Source organism: Pararge aegeria, chromosome 5, assembly GCF_905163445.1.
Source record: "Pararge aegeria chromosome 5, ilParAegt1.1, whole genome shotgun sequence".
NCBI lineage: Eukaryota > Metazoa > Arthropoda > Insecta > Lepidoptera > Nymphalidae > Pararge > Pararge aegeria.
This window is the reverse complement of record NC_053184.1, coordinates 15,304,126-15,325,632: the sequence shown is the minus strand read 5'-3', so window position 1 is coordinate 15,325,632 and position 21,507 is coordinate 15,304,126. Positions and strand designations below refer to the sequence as shown.

Below are 21,507 nucleotides of genomic sequence, written 5' to 3'. Positions count from 1 at the left end.
AATGCATTTCTGTTCTAAGCTACCATCTCTCTCATATATGTACGAAATAATTTCGTTTACAGACAACAGTAAATCACTCTCAATCAGTTCAATAGTTAAGTGAACCGTAACATTTTCTACGTGTAAAAGAACCTTAGCTTGTAACATAAATTAAGGTTATCAGCAAACTTACTCTTCAAGATCAGATGGCGCATTTAATTTTGTATCAGTGTTAGTCGCGATGTTCCGAATAGTGACCATCACTGATGGATTTTTAGTGCCAGGCTGTAAATAAAAAATATTATTTATTTGCGGGAGTTAAGGGTGGAACTGTGAAATTATATGGTCATCTACATTGGTAAGTGATTTAAGTTAACACTTATTGTAAACGGGCTTTATTGATTGTAAGTGCTACTTCGTGGAAATCTTTATATATATATGCATCGCCGTGTTATTATTTATCTCTAACTCTTGGATTATATCGGATATATTTTAATAACAATCACGACACGAATCAATTATTTAATGATACATTTTTATCCACAACCTCGAGCAGAGCAACCTCAGAGATTCTTCGTTTCTTTGTGATATTGGTTTCCTTTAATATAATATTATGCTGTTTACATGAATATCTATTTATATAAATGTTTTATAATTTGTATTTAATCACAGTAAATATAATAAATATAATACAGATACAGAGTATGTATTATGTATAATATATAATTCGTAAATCTTCAAGGTCGAGAAAAGGCTAGCCCTCCTAAGTACTGACAATAAACAAAAATACGCTCTACGGCATTTGATTGAATCTCTTGAAGCATAACATTTGGGTACGCATGTTTTCTTAGAAATAATATTATACTTTTGTTACAGCTCATGTACGGTCCGTTTGAATGAACGTAAATATTTCAAAGGTATTATTATGATTATTTATCTTTAATAATTTACTGGTTTCAGTTTATATCAAGTCTTACACCGTCTCACAAAAAAACTAAAGTTGGTTGGATTTAAAAGTAAAGTATGGGACTTCAATTATACGTACTTTTAGAAGGTACTTTACCCGTGTTCTAGAAGTTTATGTACAAGTATTTAACCGACTGACAATTAGACAGGTTAATTCTAAGCTCAGCCAAACAAATTTGGCAACTAATTTTTTATTTGATAAAATATTGTTGTTAACGTTAAAGATATATATTTTCATTATTGTGTAAATTGATAGGATTAAGGATATAATTTTTATGAAAAAATGATAACAAGGAATTTTGCTACGTAAATAGGAAATATAGTGAGAATTCTGGAAATTGTTTATGCCTAAAAGAAAAGCAAATTTAAAAAAAAATAGACAAATAAAACCCCTTTGATGAAAATATTAGTTTGCTTTAAATTCTCACATACCTTGGGATAACGAATATCTCGGTGCGTGGTATATTGATACTCGACAGATCCAGGAACTCCGAAGTGAGGGATCTTCATCACGCGGACTTCAGAATCGTTAAACGTTGCGTACGCCAACTTAGCACCATCAGTCGAGAACCAAATTGCATTGTTGGAACCAAACACCTCCTCTGAAAAAATAACATTTTTTCTTTTCTTCATTAGGCTGTATCTCATATAATTAATATAAAATAATAGGATTAAAATAAAATCGACAAAAGTTTTTTTTTCGTCATCTTGTAATGATTTTGAATCTATAAAAGTACATATTATGTTTCAGGAAAGTGGCAAATCAGTTAATATGCTTAAAAACCATTAAGTTTGTTCATTGTTGTTGATCTTTCAAATATTCTTAGACCTGCTAATACAATCAAAATCTTTACTTCCACACCCAACGAATTGTCACTACAATGAATCAGAGTTTACATACCCTCGTATACCCAATCAGGAACTCCATGGCAAATATCATTTTCTAGACCCGTTGTCGTCAACTGCTGCGCTGGGGTAGTTAAACTCTGTTGGTAGTATACATTGTTGGCGTAGACGAATGACAAAGAAGTTCCTGAAGGTCCCCAAACAAAGTTCTGTAGGGTCGCGTCCTCTGCTGCCACTCCTGGAGGGACAATGTTGATCATTTGTCCAGAGTAGCGGTCGATAGCCGTGTATCGAGCGTTGAAACTATGTCTGTATACCTGTATCAAAGTAACATTCAGGTTGCAATCTCTACATTTATCGGTATTTATTAAACTGCGGCTTCGTTCGCATTAACAGATTTTGTCAAATTAGAGATGTCCATCTAAAATAGTTATTTTTCCATACATCACAGTAATTATTTCCTGAATGGAAGGTATCCCATATCCCCATCCCCATGTACCCCGGTAAAACTGTATGATCATCTTGATGATCGGTTGAGCTTCAAGACGTGAAACATGAAAACCAAACTCAAATATGCATCTATAAAATAATATTAGGTTAGAATTAGAATTTATGGTGTTCTTGCTGGAACTCTATATATGTACGAGTATCTTAATACATTTTTATTTATTATGTGGAATAACTAGATTTAAAAAACTTTATCTCGACTGTTTCGTTTTACCGAAGTTGAAATTAAGATAGCTTTGAGAGAAAAAAAATCGTTAAAGAATCGTTAGACGAAGAACTTTATCTATTCTTTAATTTTTTTTTTAATAACGATATTCGATAAAAAAAACACACATTGCTACTATTTAACTGGTAGGTAAAACATAAAATACAAAAGTATAATTATGCTTATGTAAATTACCTATTTTATGCCTGAAATATTATTTGCAATTTCATCCAAACACTTGTGTCAAGAAATGGAATTCTTAACGAAAATAATAAAAAATTGCGTTCTTCAGTGGCAAATGTAGACGTAAATGGTGTTTAAGAGTCGACTGACTCAGGGCCAATTATTCTCTGCCTTAGTCGCTATAGCCCCTCAGTGTTAAAAAAAACTGTGAATCACACACACTTCACACGTGGATGGTGGAAAAAAAAATCATTAATATAATATTTTCTAGGCTGATAGAAATTAATAATTCACTATTTTCAATGTAACTGACAAAGCCAACTTTGTCCCTAACACCATGAAACGTATTTTTTTCTTTGTGTTTTGTTGCAATCAAGAAATTAGCAAAAATAATGTGTAAGCGGTGATCTCCTAGTGGGTAAGGCTGCGGCTTAACTTCCGGTGAAGGAAAACATCGTGAGAGGACCTGCATGCCTCACAGTTCTTCATAATTTTCTCAACGGCGTGTGAAGTCTACCAATCCGCACTTGGCCAGCGCGATCTACACCCTTCTATTTTTGAAACGAGACCCGTGCTGTAGTGGGCCGGTATTGGGGTGATGATGATGATGATGATCTATCTCTCCATCTAATTTCATAACGAGAATTAACTCTAGTTACTTACTCTACTCTAGAAAATGATTTCAAAACAATTGTTTGTACTATATTGTTTACTTTTTATTATAAACTAAACTTGCTTGCACATTCGCATCAACACATTATGGAAAACTCTCAGGAATTCAGGGTTCCTCACGATGTATTCCTTCACCGTTAAAGCAAGTGATGTTCTTATTAAATAAAACGCAGATAACTTAGAAAAGTTAGAAGTGCGTACTGGGATTCGAACTCGGCCCCTGAAAGTGAAGCCGAAGTCCTAACCACTGGGCTATCACCGCTTCATGTAAAATCCCATAATTATTATCCACAATGTTCTTAAGGACCTGTAAAATCTACCAATCCTCACTTGGCCAGCGTGGTAGACTACGGTCAAAACCCAACTCAGGGTGATGATGATGATGATGATGATGATGATGATGATTATCTATCTATCTATCTATCTATCTATCTATCTATCCATCTATCTATCTATCTATCTATCTATGTATCGATCTATCTATCTGTCTATCTATCTATCTATCTTCATAACGCGAATTAGCTATACTCTACTCTAGAAAATTACTATAGTGACTCTACTCTAGAAAATGGTTAGAAAACAATCGTTTGAACAATATTTTTTTGCTTTTTATTAAAATGAAACTTGCTGGTTTATTATAAATATTATCTCAATTATAATGAAGCTAACCTAGCTAGAAATAATGAAAATTAGGTTAACAAACGATATCGCTGAACATTATTTAAGATCACGTACACTGAGGTCTGAGCATTAAGGGCTACAGAGGGAATCGCTACTTAATTTGGTTTACTCAGCGTTGCTTACTTTGTGAACTATGAGCACAGTGATAATTAAACTCCAGTAGCTTAACGGTACAGCGAGAATTAGTTCACATTCAGCTCGGTTTATTTTGAATCATTAGTATAGTACCTAGTTAGCAAATCCGACTACGAATCACGTAGTCATAGACTCGTTACTCAGGTCGGTCTGCAAAATGTCAGGTATAAAAAATATTCCGTACAAGATATGTATAAGCAAATTTGCGTAGTCTACCACATTAACACAGAACAGATTACTCTGTCAGTTGGGGCTTTAATCACAAAGATGTGTTTACAATCATTGAAGCCTGCAAACCTACACTAGACCAGCATGGTATCAATCTAACCCTGTCCAAAATAGAGACCTGCGTCTAGCCACCAAAACCACCCCAGATTAAAATCCTGCGATAATAGCTTTGGGGCCTCGTTGGTAGATGCATCTGGGTGAGCGTGCCGTTTCGAACATAATGTCTTAGCTAGACCATAGTAAATATTATTTATTTATTTATTTATTCCCATCTTACATTTTTGTCATTACAGGAAAAAGTTATCCTAATACGACAATGCAGCATGTTATGTAAATGACTATAGTGTATATGATAAAATCCAAATGGTCTAGCGTTGAGGCATTAAAACCTATGGACGATGATTGTGGCAAGACTTTTAGTATTCCAGATTTATTTGAGTAATCCATTCACATTATCTTAAAATGAGAGCACGATTTGAGTTGACCTAAAGATTTACAGTGGTAGAAGTAAAGTTGTTAATACCCAGTGACTCTGAATAGACGAGATGAGATCTCGTAATATCTACGGAATATAATTAATTCATTAGTTAGCGTAACTAAAAGGATTTTTCACAAGTTAGAAGATAAGTTTGCCTCGATATGAAAGTTTGCATAAGTAGATTTTCGTCGTTACTCTATCACCAATTGACGGCTGAACGGTTATCAGTCGAATTAACAAAACCTTTTATGTAATTAATGGATGTAAATAAATCACAGTATTAAATGTTATATTCTTACCGAAACTTCGTTATAAGAAAGCACCACATAGTTCCCATCAGCGGATAATGATGTCACACGGAATGATTGTTGCAATATCTTAAACAATAAACAAACATATTAGGTAACCATATTACGAATAACATGTACATTAAACCTAGAAGCTATTATAAGCACTACTGTAACCAATAAAAATAACGGTTAAAGTTTAGGCCTAATAATTACTTTCTGAAGCTTTACTAATACCTACCTATTAGATCAACGAAATATGAATAAAAACCTATATAAACCTATTAATGAATAATATTTCCTTCTCGTGTAGGTAAATCACTATTAAACTTTTTTATAAAATAATTAATTAGAATAATAAATTATAAAACCTATTAAGTCGAAAGGTACAATGATGTAAGTACCTGTCTGCCTGCTTGAAATAAATCGAAAGTAAAGTATTACTATGAAAAATGTTTACCTAGTAGGTAACTAAAATAAATATCGAGGTTTAGAGTAAATAAATAACTTCTAAATATGTGCACTGTATTAAATTTATGTGAGCCTAAACCATTATTTCTAACAGTTTCAGAAGATCATATATTAATGTCGATACTATCTTCAAGTTCTATATAGTTGCACCAGTCAATATAATAATGATGACACAGATTTAAATCTTGTGACACTAAGTATGGTTTTTGGCATCGACTTAAACCAACAGACACTTGTGACTGAGAAACCGCCAAAGCAGAATAATTATTTCTTTAATTATCTTGCGACCTAATTTGTATTTTGGATAAGACTGTAATTTCAATTCAGATTATTAAATTAAGCAGGCACCCCCGCAAGTCAGCCATTGTGAAGTTGACCTTCAATCCTATCCCAGGATAGGCACTTGTGGAGATCACATAAAACTTGCATCGTTACTAACTGTGAGTTACTAACTTTGACAGTTTAAGTTAAAATTAAGCTTCAACTTCCAAAATTAATACATCTATGCTAACTAAGTTCAAGGGCGTGCGTGTAAACTATTCTCAGCTAAGGTTAAAATCTAGTTAACGCTGAAAATTCGTATCACTTTGGCAAGCGTCATAAATTCTAAACAAAAGGATTTTTTCTTCTCCAGCGCTGCGGCCTGTGATTTAGAAAAAATTTAAGGTTTGATTTTCAGCCGGATCAGTCTGGGAATTCTTAATTACTAAATTTGGTTTGGTGGGCTGGTTGGTGACTTTGCCGCTGTGACGGTTATTTACCGGCAATTTTGTTATGTTAACGTTCTTGAAGCGGCTATTTAAGAGGTTGATGAACAGAGAGCGGCAGAGAGAGAGACCGTGTACCTTGCATGCCCAGCGAAGCGTTAGTCTGTTTATAGATGCTAGTTTTTCACCTCCATAAGGTAGGCCAACTCATTGGTTCATCAAATATTACTATGAAAACAATTTTAGACGCAATCTTGAACTGGGGACAGGTTGGACACTGAAGCTATCTCGCCTTTAAATCGCGCGTACTCTACTCACATTACTAAGTAGATATATAAATACCTAACCTACATATAAAGAATATCTAATCTCATATCTCCTGCATCATCAAGTTACAAGCACATATACATACCTGAGATTCGTTCCTGATAAGAATCGTCCGGCTATCGGTGTCAACATCGTATAGCACCAAGTCGTTATTGCTATTCCTGAATAATATTTCGTTTCCTGCAACCATAAATTATTTGATAGTAAAATAAAACGACATAAGAATGCTCATGATGACAATATTTCTTTCGACGTGTAAGAATGAAATAAATTACGGTGCACACTATTTAACAGGGAAAAAAATACACGAAGCCGTAAACCATAAAAATATTATAAATTGAAAAGAAAACAATAGACTAATTAAATTAAACTGATGTTCTAAATGGTATTTTTACAAGAGGATATGCTGTATTGAAGTATAAAAATAATTACTAGTCTTTGCTTGTAATATTAAGCATAAGTTGCTGATCTTACTCTTGTGTTTGGAATGATCAATAGCGGATTCTTAGTACCAGCCCGAAGTAGAATAATGGGCGGTGTCTACAATCCAGGGCTAGCACTTTAAGCCGCCATTCCCGTTATTTGTCACACCAATGGATTATGGTGTGTTGGGCATCTGCTCCAATACCCACTCATCTACGAGAGGCTAATGATGAAATATATTTGACCCCACAGACCCGTGATACCTCATTTATCAAAAGCTATCAACCCGTATAGGCTGCCGCATTAATAATAGAGAAAACACAAGCGTGAAATTAATTAACATTTATTTTTATACATAGGAATATATGACGAGCACTTTTCTTTGTTCCGTATTTCCAATTATACACAATAAGTCCGGATAATCCGAGCATTTAATGATATGGCAAAATTATTTAGTCTAAATAAAGCGGAAATAAATAGAAGATAAACGATGAGAGCAATCTTCACAGAATCGCTGTGATGAATTGAAGTATTTTGTCGCTTCGTAATATAATAGGAATGTTTAAATGGAACTCCATCAAAGGATCATTGTAAATTAAATTTTGCGTGTCTTTGTATGGACTTGTGAGATTGGTATTCTACCGTCAAAACGCACAGATAAAAAATAAAAAGTATTAATATGAAGATGATTTTATTTTGAAGTTTTTATTACCGGCCAACCCATTATCGGCCAACTACAGAGCACGGGTCTCCTCCCACAATGAGAAGGGGTTAAGGCCGTAGTCCACCATACTGGTCAGTGCGGATTGGTGGACTTCACACGCCTTTGAGAACATTATGTAGAACTCTCAGGCATGCAGGTTTCCTCACGACGTTTTCCTTCACCGTTGAAGCAAGTGATATTTTAATTACTTAAAACGCACATAACTCAGAAAAGTTAGAGGTGCTGGGATTCGTACTCGGCCTCCCTGACCCGCTATCTCCGCTTCAAAGCTCACGATCAAGTAATTGTTCATTATACAATTAGACAAGTTCCCTGCCGATTTTGGGCACGGTGGTCAATCTCCAGAGAGATGTTCCAACTACGTGAAAGATAATATTGTAGTAGGTACACAAGTGTGAGAGCAAACATAGGAGCACTTTCAATTCCCTCACTCCCATAGTCCGGTGGGACCACAGATCCGTCACGAACTGAAATACGTCAGGTACAGGAACGAAACCTTAACGTTTCCGAGACAGTTGGCAAACTCCCGGCTGTTAGGAAGAAATTCTTGGTAGAAAAATTCATTTAGCTTATCCCGGGATCGAACCCAGGACCTCGTGATGTACAGTCGAACATGCTCATCACCAGACCAACGAGTCCCTCACCGGTATGCGATATCGAAGACGGACAGTAAATACTTTAAACTCCGAGACATTAAGTAATATCGGTACGGCTACATACTATGACCTAAACTATCGACAAGTAGACTTGAATTGATATCTACGGTTTGTTAAAAGTTGGTATATATATTTTTAGAAAAATTATGTAGCATTAGTGAACGTTTTTTATTTAATTTGCTTTTCATTAGAATTTTTTGTCATTGATCGATCATTGAAACACAATTGTCATAGCAGACTTAATGTAGGATCATGTACATATTTTTAAATAGCACTCACCTGAAGTCCAAGTTCCGTTGAAAGAAGGCGAAGAATATTCTCCATTAATAATATCTTCAAGTTCTATTTCCGGCAGCGGAGGCTGTGTTGTAGGCGCTTCTGTTGTAGTTGTGGTGGTTGTTGTGGTCGTTGAAGTGGTCGTTGTCGGTATTGTTGTTGGAAAAGTGGGCCCCTCGGTTGTTAAGATTGGTTCAGATTCAGCTCCCTCGTTCCCGGAGAGCACCACCACGAGGGTAATAACAACACCAATCGCAACCAACATTGCTACGAAGCCGATTGCATATGTGGTTTTCTTCGACTTCTTTGTAGCAACCAGGATCTGGACCAACAGAGATTTGTTGACTTGTGTAACAAGCTTATTAAATCATTGGAAACAGCTGTCAAGGTTATACTGATATCCATTGTTATAATGCCGATATTATTAATACAAGTCCGTATGTATGTTTGTTATTTTATTGCGGTGATTCCACTAAAAACTGGACGAAATCTTTGAGATATCTGTCAGTAAGTTCAACGTTGATATAAAACGTAAGCCTATTGTAAAAATACTATTATAATTTTAAAGACAACATAAACGTTAAAAAAACTTGAGTATTAACTGCTCTGAATTCACAGCTAATTAATAATTTATTGTGAGATGGTGATAAAAAAAATACCCGACTAAGTTAGTTTTGGGCCCTTTTTGCACCAGGGAGCTTGGAACCCTCCTCACTTTAGTTTTAAGTTAGGGAATGTAGTTCTTACCATAAACTCACAAAAATGGAATCCTATAATATCTATGAACGTTTAATGACTGTGCTAGGTTAGGTCTACATGAATAAAAAATTTATGAGTTTGAATATTTTATTTACAGTATCCACTGACATATAATACCTGAACGTATACGTGTTCCACACGAACCAGGTAACCTGGAGGGAAATTCCTCAAGGTATTTTGTTTCCTCAAGTTTGCCTTTGTACACTTTATTTGTTTGCAAATAATTAAAATATACCGATGAGCTGAAGCACGGTAACATAACCGAAAAGTTTATTAATTTATGGATACCAACGATTCCCCTGACCCTGAATATACTGATGTGTTCTGAGGAGTTCCTTCTCCTATCTGGCAAAGGACTTCACCATCATAAGTTATAAGGCTAACTAAAGGGAAACAACATGTTTTGGAATACAAAAATAATCGTGCTAATTAATTGCGACGACGACAATAACAGTTCAGGGGACATACTACTATCACTTAAAGCAGTATTATTTTTATATTCTTGCAGTTTTGTTTTAAAATTATAATATTAATTAAAACGCTCATTCTTAGGCAAGATTTAAACCATCAAGGTTTCAACTGTCGTTTTAAAATGATACTACTTTAAGTAATAGTTTTTTTTTTAATTCACTTTTAATTCCTTGTATTCTATAAAGTCTACTGTATAAAAAAGATAGTGTTCAATTTGTGTTTAACCTCCCCCTAATGGGAAACAAAATTATACGACACGGGGAAATTCACGGGTTATATCTACTTCTCAATAAGATAAGATTAATCTAAAGATAAAGTTTCAAAGATAAACGATCACTTTAGAGTATTGACAGAATTTCAAATATTTATCAACGTATCAAAAGACATGATTGCTCTCTTTGCATTATATACTTTATCAATTTTTATATTTAAAGTAACCCACTACCACATCAGTTAATACGTTTGTGCATATTAATGTATTTTACGCAATCCAATTACTTGTACGAACAAGAATAACTCACGCAAAATATAAATATATTACACTAAACTGTGCCTAAATAAAATAATTGCTCTCTAAGAAGAATTTTTGGATTACATCCCAACTGACTGAAATACCTTTCTTATCATTCTCCGGAAATAAATGATCCTCCCTCTGTTTGGAAAATTCCAATATTATGATTATAAAAATATTTTAGTATCTAAGGAACACTAGCAGGGAAACGCTAAATCTGATTTTGGTAATGTAATGTCATTTTTGTCAAGTTTATTCTAAAGTTGCTAAGTAAATTTTTGCTGGGTCATTTTACTAAAGTACAATTTAATTTAATAAAGATTTACGATAGCCATTATTTATTCGTTTAAATAATTATGACATACTACAAATCTACTAGTGTAACTAGTAATAACTTATAGATGCGCACTAAGACGATAAAATATTTATCAAAATTATAAAATATATTAGCTACAAACCTTAAGAAAAAATTTTATAGTATTTTTTATCCTTGTCCGTGATAATGATTTTTTGTTTGCAAAATAATTACACAAATATCTAAATATCTCCTTTTGTATGTTTTTTTCTTATTCACTACCGTACGTTTCGTTCAGTTTAATGTTTATTACTGCACGATAAGACACTTTACTTTGATTTCTCTTTGATGTATCATCAGTGAGGTTATCTACTTGACTTATGAACAAAACAAGTGTATAGTAAATATTTTTATATTTATCGGAGGTTTTCATTCAAATAGTACTAATCAGTATTACATTTCGTTGTGTTTACGTTTTAAGTGGCTATAGTTGGTTTCACATACCTAGTGAGTGCTTTCATTACGCTTCTTAAAATTTCAAATCATCTTGCGTCAAGCGCAAGCGTTACTTGACTATATTTATTTAATTTTAACTTGCGACTAGCATTACCGGGTTTTTCTTAAATCACTAGCCTGCACTTTTATATTTTGATGCATCTACGTTTTTGTTTTTTTTCCACTACAAGTTAGCCCTTGACTGCAATCTCACCTGGTAGTGAGAAAGTGAATCAAAAACATGATCATTAGTAAAATTATTATTATCTTTTTGATTCTGTCTGTCGCAAAGCAACATTGTTACAATACTGTGATCCGGTCGGAAGTGCGTGATTTGCCAGCGTAATTAATTACACACTTACTTGATTGCAACTTTTTTTTTAGTACAAAAAAAACGGTCTTGAACGGCCCGCATGCAGCGGACTCCCTGTAAAAATTAAGCCTATACCAACCTGGTCACTGGTTCCCATTTCCATGGAGGAGTTGCCGTTTTCTTGGGCCATTTTGTGGTGTTTGGTTCACCTGGAAGTTAACAAAAATACTGTATTGAAAATCATACCTTCAAGTAGGTAGACAGAATTCAAAATCAAGATTTTATAGAAATAAAAATATAATTATAGATATTTTTATTTCTATAATTATATCCAAAACATCAATTATTATGGTGCAAGTATAATAAATAATTTTAAGCTTATTTACCCTATGATTGTTTAGAAAAGTAACCGTCAATTCGCTTGTAACCGTCTATATCTTGTGTATATTATATATTATACTTATTATTTTGCCTGTTACATCATCCCCATACTGGAAAGACGTGTTGGTAATCGCAGTAGATGGTAGTGGTATCACAGAGGACTCTGCTGACTGCCCTCCGTTTAGACGACTTATTTCATTAGTCGGCATTAACGACTCGAGGGTTGGTTACAACTATATTATGATCTGCCGCCACCACACGCATACTTTTAATAGGATCATAATTTCATTGCTTTTTTCCCACGGATAAGATATCTCCTCACTGCTCTAATCTAATATATTCTACTTACTAACTACTAATAATCTAATCTACTTTGTATTCGCTCAACTATTATTTATTTTTACTCTTTATTTGTACACCACTCAGAAAAACGAGACAAAAAAAGAATAAACACATGTTGAATGAAACAAGATACAAAAGGCGGCCTTATCGCTAAGTAGTGATCTCTGCCAGGCAACCTTAGGATTAGGAAAACTAAAAAGAAAAACGAATAGGTAGGGTACACTATTTAGTACATACATACAAATATCTACATACTAATACATATTTTAACATACCATAAATATTATTTTATTGGGTACTTCTTTCTTTATTAATTTTAATATTTTATCAAAATTCTTGGCCAATTGTCAATTGTTTTAGTTACTACGTTTCTTGATCCAGGTTTAGACTTTTGATAGAGGTAGGCGACAGACGGACCGACAAAATATAGTTTCATCCAATGATACTTCGCTGGATCAATCAGTAAAAGTCTCACTGTAGGTGATATCTATAAGTAGGTTCTTATTCATATATACCGGTATTATTTTACAAAATGTGTGCCAATATGTTGTTCATCTCCAAGAGATATTCTGTCTGTATTTTAAATAAACATTTGAAATTAATTTTATGCTATCGTCTAGCGCAAGAATTTATTTTATCTCTATATAAGTGGAAAAACCATAAATTATAATAAAAATACAAATTCATGTCGACCAAAGTATTCAAGATTCAGGACGTACTTAAAGGAATATTCTTGCGTACATAGGCTTTTCTAATAGGTACATCTAGTAAATTTATACATGGGTTATTTCTGTAATAAATCGCTTGAAGCTGTATTATTTTAATAATGTTGAAGCTCTTGTTTCAGAATTATAATCCTTATTTTAGAAACGTCGAGGTCTGTTAGGTAAATAAAACAGATATTTTAAAATAATACTGCTAAGATTAAAAAGGACAATTATAGATATATTTTTATACTGTTTTAAGTTGGATCAACGAAGTAAATTGATAATAAATTTATTGCCACTATTTCTCAAACCATAATTATGTTATAATATTTTTTCTTAAGTATATCATTAATATCTTATCTCTAAAAATATCAGATAGTCTGATAATGATTCAACAACAGATATTAAAGAATAAATTATAAGCGAAATATGATTTAACCTTAATATGAGTTTAATTCACAGACACGTGGCGTTTCACAAGATACTATATTAAAATGTTAAAGATTTTTATTAAAATATCTAAGAATTTTGACTACTATCGTATTAACGTTAGGGGCAAGGAAAGAAGGTTCCACCAAAGCAGTATTTAACAATAGGAAAAGACGCTCCCACTTTTTAAATAATGTCAAAAATGAAGAAAAATAAATAATTTTTAGCTTAAGCTATTGGGTAGTTTGATTCCCGCATTTTCAAAACACTTCGAAGATATGTTCGTGTAAGCAATTACATTTACGATTCTTTAACGGTAACGAAAATCATAGAGAACAAACCTGCAGATCTTATTTTACTCGTAAGAAGTCGTAAGTCTATCAATCTATAGCTGCACAGCGTAGTGGACTACGCACACCTTTGCCTAAAAAGGAAACTATATAAGGGTTGACAATAATGACGAAGGTGATGATATAATTTTTACCGATTTGTTTGATTATGCTTTCAGACCAATCACTCTGCAGGTAGGTAGAGAAACAAAGATTCATTACCCTTTGTATCCCATTCCTTTCTCGGGAAAGGTTTCCTCTAATCTAGAGCACACACGCACACACACACGTTTCTTCTTAATTGTCATGATTTGGAATATATTTCTGTGAACTTTTTAATAACGAATATGGTTGAGGCTGCGATGTTTGATATCTAGGTAAATTTCCTTTACCATTCTTAGTATTTCATCAAGTACATACTTAATAATTATAATGATTTGATTTGTCTAATTCGAACATTATTCAATATTGTTACCATAAATCAAACTCCTTTAATCTAAGACTAGATACAGCTTTTACGTCTACTACAAAACAACTAACACAGAAGTGACGTAGTTTAAACAGCGAAAATTGATGTTTTATATACTAACAATCGTAGAAAGTAAATGGACTATTTATTTATCTTTAATCAAACCAAACGTAACAAGACTCACCTCAAAAATGTAATAATTCGGAACACCAGCCCGCGGATGAATTGCCGCAGAACTAAATATAAATTTTAATTTGATGGAACTACAAAGAGATTAAGATATCCGTATCGTTTTAAAGATAGTAAAAATTAATAATCACCAATCGGATACTTGTATAGAAGGTGAAAGATAAGACACTGCAAATCAATTGTTCTAAATTATTAACTTTCAACCATGTGCCTTCAATACGCAAAACTTCCCAAATTTTAAACGAAGGTAAATAAACAAACTTGAAATAAAGCATAAACAAATACAAGCTCCTTTATTTCATGTACTTTGCAAGCACTTTAGAAACTTAAAGTAGATAAACATATTTTTGTTCTTAATATCTTGTAGTCTATCACAACATTTTTTATATAACAAGTAAGAAAACAGAGGCTATATCGTGATTGCTGAGGAAAGTAGAGTCAACTGCTTTTAATCTTTTTTTTCAGTACAAAATTCATCAATAACCATCAAATATCCTTGAATTTATAGATAATTTTCAAAAGAGTTTTTAAATTATCTATTTTTTTTATATTGTAGGTACAAGGTGTACAAGTAAAATACACGTCTATAAAACAAGTCAAGAAAAATAAAAGTCTATCCAGGATTAGTATAGTTATAAAAGAAATCTCTAAAACTCCATAATCAAATATTTCATTTTTAGCCATATTGAAAAAACAGCTGCAGGGTTTCCAACAAAATAAATTAAAATTCCTTAAACAAATACCCGGAATGCTGAATACACTTAAGATTGGAGAAATTATTTTAATAACTTAATGTCTTTCTCAGTTGGTTACCAGAAGATTACTTGGGTCGATGAGTTCTTAGAAGATAACGAAATATGAAAATGTTGTCTAGATACATAAATTCCTATTTCCGCCGTGAACTCGGTCGCTCCAATTTCCCGCTACCATTTCCTTTCGCGCCTTATTTTAAAGCAACCGCGATTTATTTTCCTTTAAGCATGTTTCCAGGGGATTTTATGTGTCCAAATCATGATTGACAAATACCTTTTTCGAAATTAGCTTAGCAATAGCCTGTCAGAAGTTGTTATGCTTTTCAAGGAACTGTATTTACCGCAACTCTATTAAGAAGGGGCGCAATACATGAAGACTTTATCTGTTCAAACTTATGCCTATAATCGAGAAGCTAAAGCTGTGAATGTACCACCGATTCGGAATGCTGATAGTACTGAGAAGAACCGGCAAGCAACTCAATACTTGCTCTTTTTACATATAACAAACAGACATTTTAGCAGGTAAGTGGCATGGCAAATATGGTGCAGCTAATATGACACGGCTCGCAATAACGCGATATCAAAAGTTTAATTATATACCCACTTTATAAATTTACTGTAACATTATACAAATTTTTTTGGGTACTTCTACTATTAGCACCCAGTATAAAAGACCTAGAGCGAGGCCCATTCGATCTCGAATCTTATTGCTCACATTTTTTTTTTGGTCCTGGTGATTGATTACACGTTAGCCATAAAAAAAAATCACACCAAGTATTTAAAAACAGAAGAATATCTCAATTCATTAAAAACTACAGTTACATACTATAGTTTTTAGTTTAACAATAAGTCTTTTTTATTATACATTTTTCCAAATGAAATTTTACTTCGATTTGAAACAATTATAACGATTTTTAGTGTCTACTAGCCGTTCTTCGTGACTTCGTCTGGGTAAAGACCTCGCCGCTACTAAATTGGGCTTGATAGCCCAATTTAGTATTTTTTATTTTTATAAACCCTGAAACAATTTTTTTCCCAATTTTAATGGTCGATCTAAATATAAATTTTCATCAATATAAACTAAACAATGGCGGGTGTTTATACGAAATTTAAAAAGTAATATAACCCTCTCTACCAATTAAGAAAAAAGATTTACATCCGATTGATAGTTTCAGATACTACACAGAAACCAACTTGTTTTATTATTAGTATAAATATCTTTCGGCGGCTAACCTCAATAATGATATGACCTTGATACTTACTTCGTAGGTAGATAAAGCTAATTTTTATCATTTATATCGTTTTTCATTGCCTATTTACTAAATAGATTAAGACTTTAAAACGCTCAGTGCTAAGTTTATCTCCTAATATACCTACACTTTATATTATTGTCCTAGTCCAGTGTATCCTTAGAAATACACATTACATAGGTAGTCTAATTTGTAGGCCGATATACCTATAATAAAAAAACTGAAAAACAAAAGACCGTTTTGAAAGTTTTACACCCTTAAGCCTGAAGTACTATAAGGTTGTAAATATCACAAAAAAATCGGTAAATTATAGCCAAATGTAAAATCTTATATCTTTAAATGAGCAATTCTTGTATATATATATAATTGGAACCTCGGAATCGGCTCAAACGATTTTCATGAAATTTAGTATACAGGGGGTTTCGGGGGCGATAAACCGATCTAGCTAGGATTCATTTTTAGAATTTGGTGCAACGAATTTGCACGGGTCAGCTAGTTAAATAAATGAATGAAAATCTCACTGCATGTCAATTTATCTATTTAGTATCCACGATAATATTAAAATTTATTGTTATCAATATTTTTGTGCAAATAGTCAATTACACCGGGCGGTATTCAATAAAGCCCTGGGGCACATTGTCTAACATTTCCATTATTGTCAAAATCCCAATGATTCTTATAACAATTCTCTTAGATACTTTAATAAATTTTTCTTCGCATCACGTATCAGTTTTCGTACAGGCCATTTGTAGGTCCCTGCCTGCCTTTCGCGCCGGCTGTTTTAAGAGTGACCTGAATAAGTAATAGCAACACGTAATATAACACAATAACATCACAATGACACTTGCGTAAAAAGTTTCGAATTGTTAACCAATTTGATTGAAATCTGCTAATATTAAAATTTTAAGAAAATGTATTGTAAAAATCTTTGTATTGTGAAAATCAATATAAGAGACTTACTTTAAACATTACTTTTTCACTTAACTTTATAAAATAAATAAACTTCTTCCTCATATATATCCTTAGGACTTTAGCAATAAACGGTATGAAGTAAGTAAAAATATAGTTATTTTCAATATTCGCAGAGTACCTACCACTTTAGTAGACTATATTAATATAATATATTATATAATGTATTTTATAATGTTTATTTTTTTATTTTATTTAAAAAAAAAAAAGTTTAATGTCATCTTTCATTCATTTGCGTTATAGTTATCCATAAATAATGTAGTTCCATCTAGCTAGTGTACTAACGAGATGTAAAAATAATTAATTAACAATTTTTTACTTATCACATTATTCTGAGAAAGGTGTAACTGACACATGCAATCCGTTTATCCGCAATGGGCTTAAAATTAAAAATGTTAGTTATTAGCAATTTAGTGACACCATAACTATAATAAAATTAGTGTCCTTTAAAACAATTCATACTAGTTAAATGTGTAGAATGTTGCAAGGAATATTGTAATTAAGTAAAATTTACAAGAAGAAATAAATGTGTCTTAATATTTAAATGCATGGAAAATGTTTGGATCATCCTCGTCATCGTTAAACCTAATACGGTTCCACTACAAGATATAGGTCTCCGAATGAGAATGGTTAAGCCGACGCGTCGTCGTCCACCGGTCTCGCGCCGACCAAGTACGGATTTGTATTAACTTTGGCGAACACTATAGTAAACACTCAAACAAGACTAAGCAAGTGATGGTTAATTGCATTGAACTTCGAAAAGTTAAAGATGCGTGTCAAGAATCGAACTTGGTAACCCGTAAGTAATATCGAAGTTTTTACCACTCTGCTATGACCGATGATCGGATCGTATCCAAAGTATGACTTTCGGCCTTACAAACAAAAGCTTAACGATTGTAGATATTTTGTAGGAAGATTAACAAACCATTCAGATTATTATCTACGTATAACTACGCAAGAGTCATTCAATTATCAAGTTGAGTCAATGAGATATGTCGTTGACCTTACATTGTATGTAATGATTGTAACCTTGAGACTCTTGAATCTTTACATAACATTAAAAAGCTAAAAAGTTTCTATATTTATGGGCCTATTCCCGAAATTCCGGTCTAGTAATGACAATTTTTTAAGACAAGTGACAACCCCAATACATTCTTCTTCAACTTTGCATAGAAAATCTTCATCATCATCATCATCAACTCATTACCGGTCCACTCAAGACACTGGTCTCCTCTCATCATGAGAAGGGTTTACGCTGACCAAGTGTAGATTGGTGGACTTCACACCGCCCTTGAGAACATTATGGAGAACTCTCAGGCATGCAGATTTCCTCGCGATGTCCTCGCGATGAAAAGTAAGAGGTGTGTGCAGGGGATTAAATGAATAAATATACTACGACAACACACACATCGACATCTAGCCCCAAAGTAAGCATAGCTTGTGTTATGGGTACTAAGATGACTGATGGATAATTATATGAATATTATACGTAAAAAATCATTTATTTCTAGTAATATTGTTTCTTTAAAATATAAATATAACCTAAAATAAACTATTTAAAACTAAATAAAATCTAAAACGTCCTCGAAACCACCGCAGCGAGGCACGGTTCCTAAGATGCTGGCAGCATTGCCCCTTTGGATGGCCAAACTAATTCGTTGGCCAAGGTAACTGCCCGCTCTAGGATAACCGGTAGACTCGATAACCCTTTTCGATAATTCTTTGAAAAGGGCTCTTGCCTCCGGACCCCACGGTCCCAAAGTCTGTACTCCAAAAGGCACAAAAATGAAGCTGCTATCAAGGTTTTCACATTTACGCCTCTTCGCCTGCTCGGCACTGGAAGCAGCCGTAAATACATAAATACGTAAATACTTATAATATATAGATAAACACCCAGACACTGAAAAACATTCATGTTCATCACACAAACATTGTCCAGTTGTGGGAATCGAACCCACGGCCTTGGCTTAGAAAGCAGGGTCGCTGCCCACTGCGCCAATCGGCCGATTGAAGTTGGGCCCCCAGAAAACAAAGATGAAGCCTTACCCACTAAGCTATCATGGCTATATAAAACACAAATAACTATTAACTTTAAAATTTTCATTGGGTCAAATTCAATATTTAATGGAAATATGGAGTATAATCGTCAAGAGAGAAAACAACTACGAGTAACTAGTGTAACCTCCTTTTGAAAGACGGTTGAAAAAAGACTCAACACTGATGGCACGCTTTATCCAGATAGTGCCTACTTTCCTCATACATTAGTTCCCGCGAAAGTCCCTTGTGTACAAAACGGAAACTAAGCACTTACGCTTAGGGCTGCCACATCTATACTTTAAATATTATAAATAGCTAAAGTTTGTGAGTTTTTGAGGTTGTAGAGGGTAATCTCCGGATGTACTGAACAGATTTTGATTTTTTTTTTTACTAATAGTAACCCACATTATTTGTGAGTGATATAGATTATATATTAATCCGAAAAACAAAAAGACTTTTTCATGGTAGACGGATTTGCAAAGTAAGTCGGAATGAAAACGGTCGAACGAAAACGTTTCTTATGAACGCTGCCTTAAGTTGTAGTATTTTAAGTGCTATATCTATATAGCGCATTGGTAGGAGCTCGACTTCACTTTCTGGGGCCGAGTTCATATGCCAGCACTCATAGAGTTGCGAGAGACTTTCCTAAGTTATGTGCGTTTTAAGTAATTAAAATATCACTTGCTTCAACGGTGAAGGAAAACATCGTGAGGGAACCTGCATTCCTGAAAGTCATACATAATTTTATCAAAGGTGTGTGAAGTCCACCAATCTTCACTGGGCCAGCGTGGTGGACACCTACAAGCAAAAATTTGAACGGATGTTCAGATTGAAGAAGCATGGGCCATATTATACCATCTTGTTGGTCTACTTATAATTTGCTGACGATCTGATGAATATCTGCGGAGTTAAAAAATACGTTTCAACGGACAGTAAAATTCAGACGCAATCAATGCTATTGTTAAAATTAAAGTTTACCTTCCTTCCACTATCCAGTAGGTAAACATTTGTTGAAATCTGTTGTTTTATCATCATCATCATATCAACCGATAGACGTCCACAGCTGTACTTTGTGTCCGACTCCCCGCGACGCGCTTGATGTCGTATGTTTACCTCGTTGGCGGTTGACCAACGTTGCGCTTACCAGAGCGGGGCCGCCATTCCAGCACCTTGGGACCCCAACGTCCATCCGTTCTCCGAACTATAGTACCTGCCCATTGCCAATTCAGCTTTGCGATTCTTTCGTTGGTTCTTCTACGGATCACCTCATTTCTGATTTGATCACGTAGAGATACTCCGCATAGCTCTCTCCATCGCCCGCTGAGCTGTTGTTTCATGTATATTTTTAATTAATATACTAACAATAGATTATTATCTGTAATTAGGTAATAGGAACGATGAGAGAATGTTGTCAACCCTACGAATATCATACAAGTGGGGGTCACTCCCAAAATGGTGGAAACTGGATTTACGAACGAAGCTATTTCCTCTTCGTAACAGGATTATCGTGATAATATCTTTGTTTCGCTTCTCCTTTGAAAGGTTTACTTAATCCTTAATAAGATAAGCAATGATAATGTTATGTGGGTACCTAAAGCTTGTTCATATAAGAATGTCTCAGTTGATAATATCTTTATCTAAAATAAATAAAAAATAACTCGTCCACATATTATTATAGCTCTATGGACCACTAAAAAGAGGTATTATGCCAATTACAATATACATGCAAAATTATCCTGGTAGGTATCAAAACTTTTAGATACATACCTCACAAAGTTTACATTAAAGAAAAAAAAGTCTAGCATATTTTTCAACCACAAGACTTAGAAGGCAGGCAATATGAAAAGTACTCGCTGTATGAATTACTACTAATTACTTGCTCATTTGAAAAAGATAAAATTAAAACACTAATGTTCTGCAATGTCACGTTCACCTACATCACGATCACGAGTAGGTTCGATCAAAACAACACTTCAAGCTCTTTAATGAGTAAACAGATATATATTTTTTTATATTTTATTTTACCATATTCGCGAATTTTCTTATCATTGTAGGTTC

General features: G+C 33.6%; 1 protein-coding gene across 4 annotated transcripts in view; it reads right to left on the bottom strand.

The window, feature by feature from the left end:
• Positions 1-21,507, bottom strand: part of LOC120623826 (venom dipeptidyl peptidase 4-like) — a 39,533-nt gene that overhangs the window by 9,748 nt on the left and 8,278 nt on the right. For 2 of the 4 annotated variants that reach the window (XM_039890082.1, XM_039890084.1), the window contains exons 2-8: positions 11,735-11,804; positions 8,755-9,073; positions 6,758-6,852; positions 5,180-5,257; positions 1,847-2,108; positions 1,378-1,547; positions 173-264 (exon numbers count right to left, since the gene is read on the bottom strand). In XM_039890082.1, coding sequence (XP_039746016.1) covers positions 173-264; positions 1,378-1,547; positions 1,847-2,108; positions 5,180-5,257; positions 6,758-6,852; positions 8,755-9,073; positions 11,735-11,785 — 1,067 coding nt within the window. In that variant the 5' untranslated portion in view covers positions 11,786-11,804. Of the gene's footprint in view, positions 1-172; positions 265-1,377; positions 1,548-1,846; positions 2,109-5,179; positions 5,258-6,757; positions 6,853-8,754; positions 9,074-9,627; positions 9,672-10,950; positions 11,075-11,734; positions 11,805-21,507 lie in introns of those variants that run through there. The other 2 variants (XM_039890085.1, XM_039890086.1) reach the window with 2 other exon arrangements.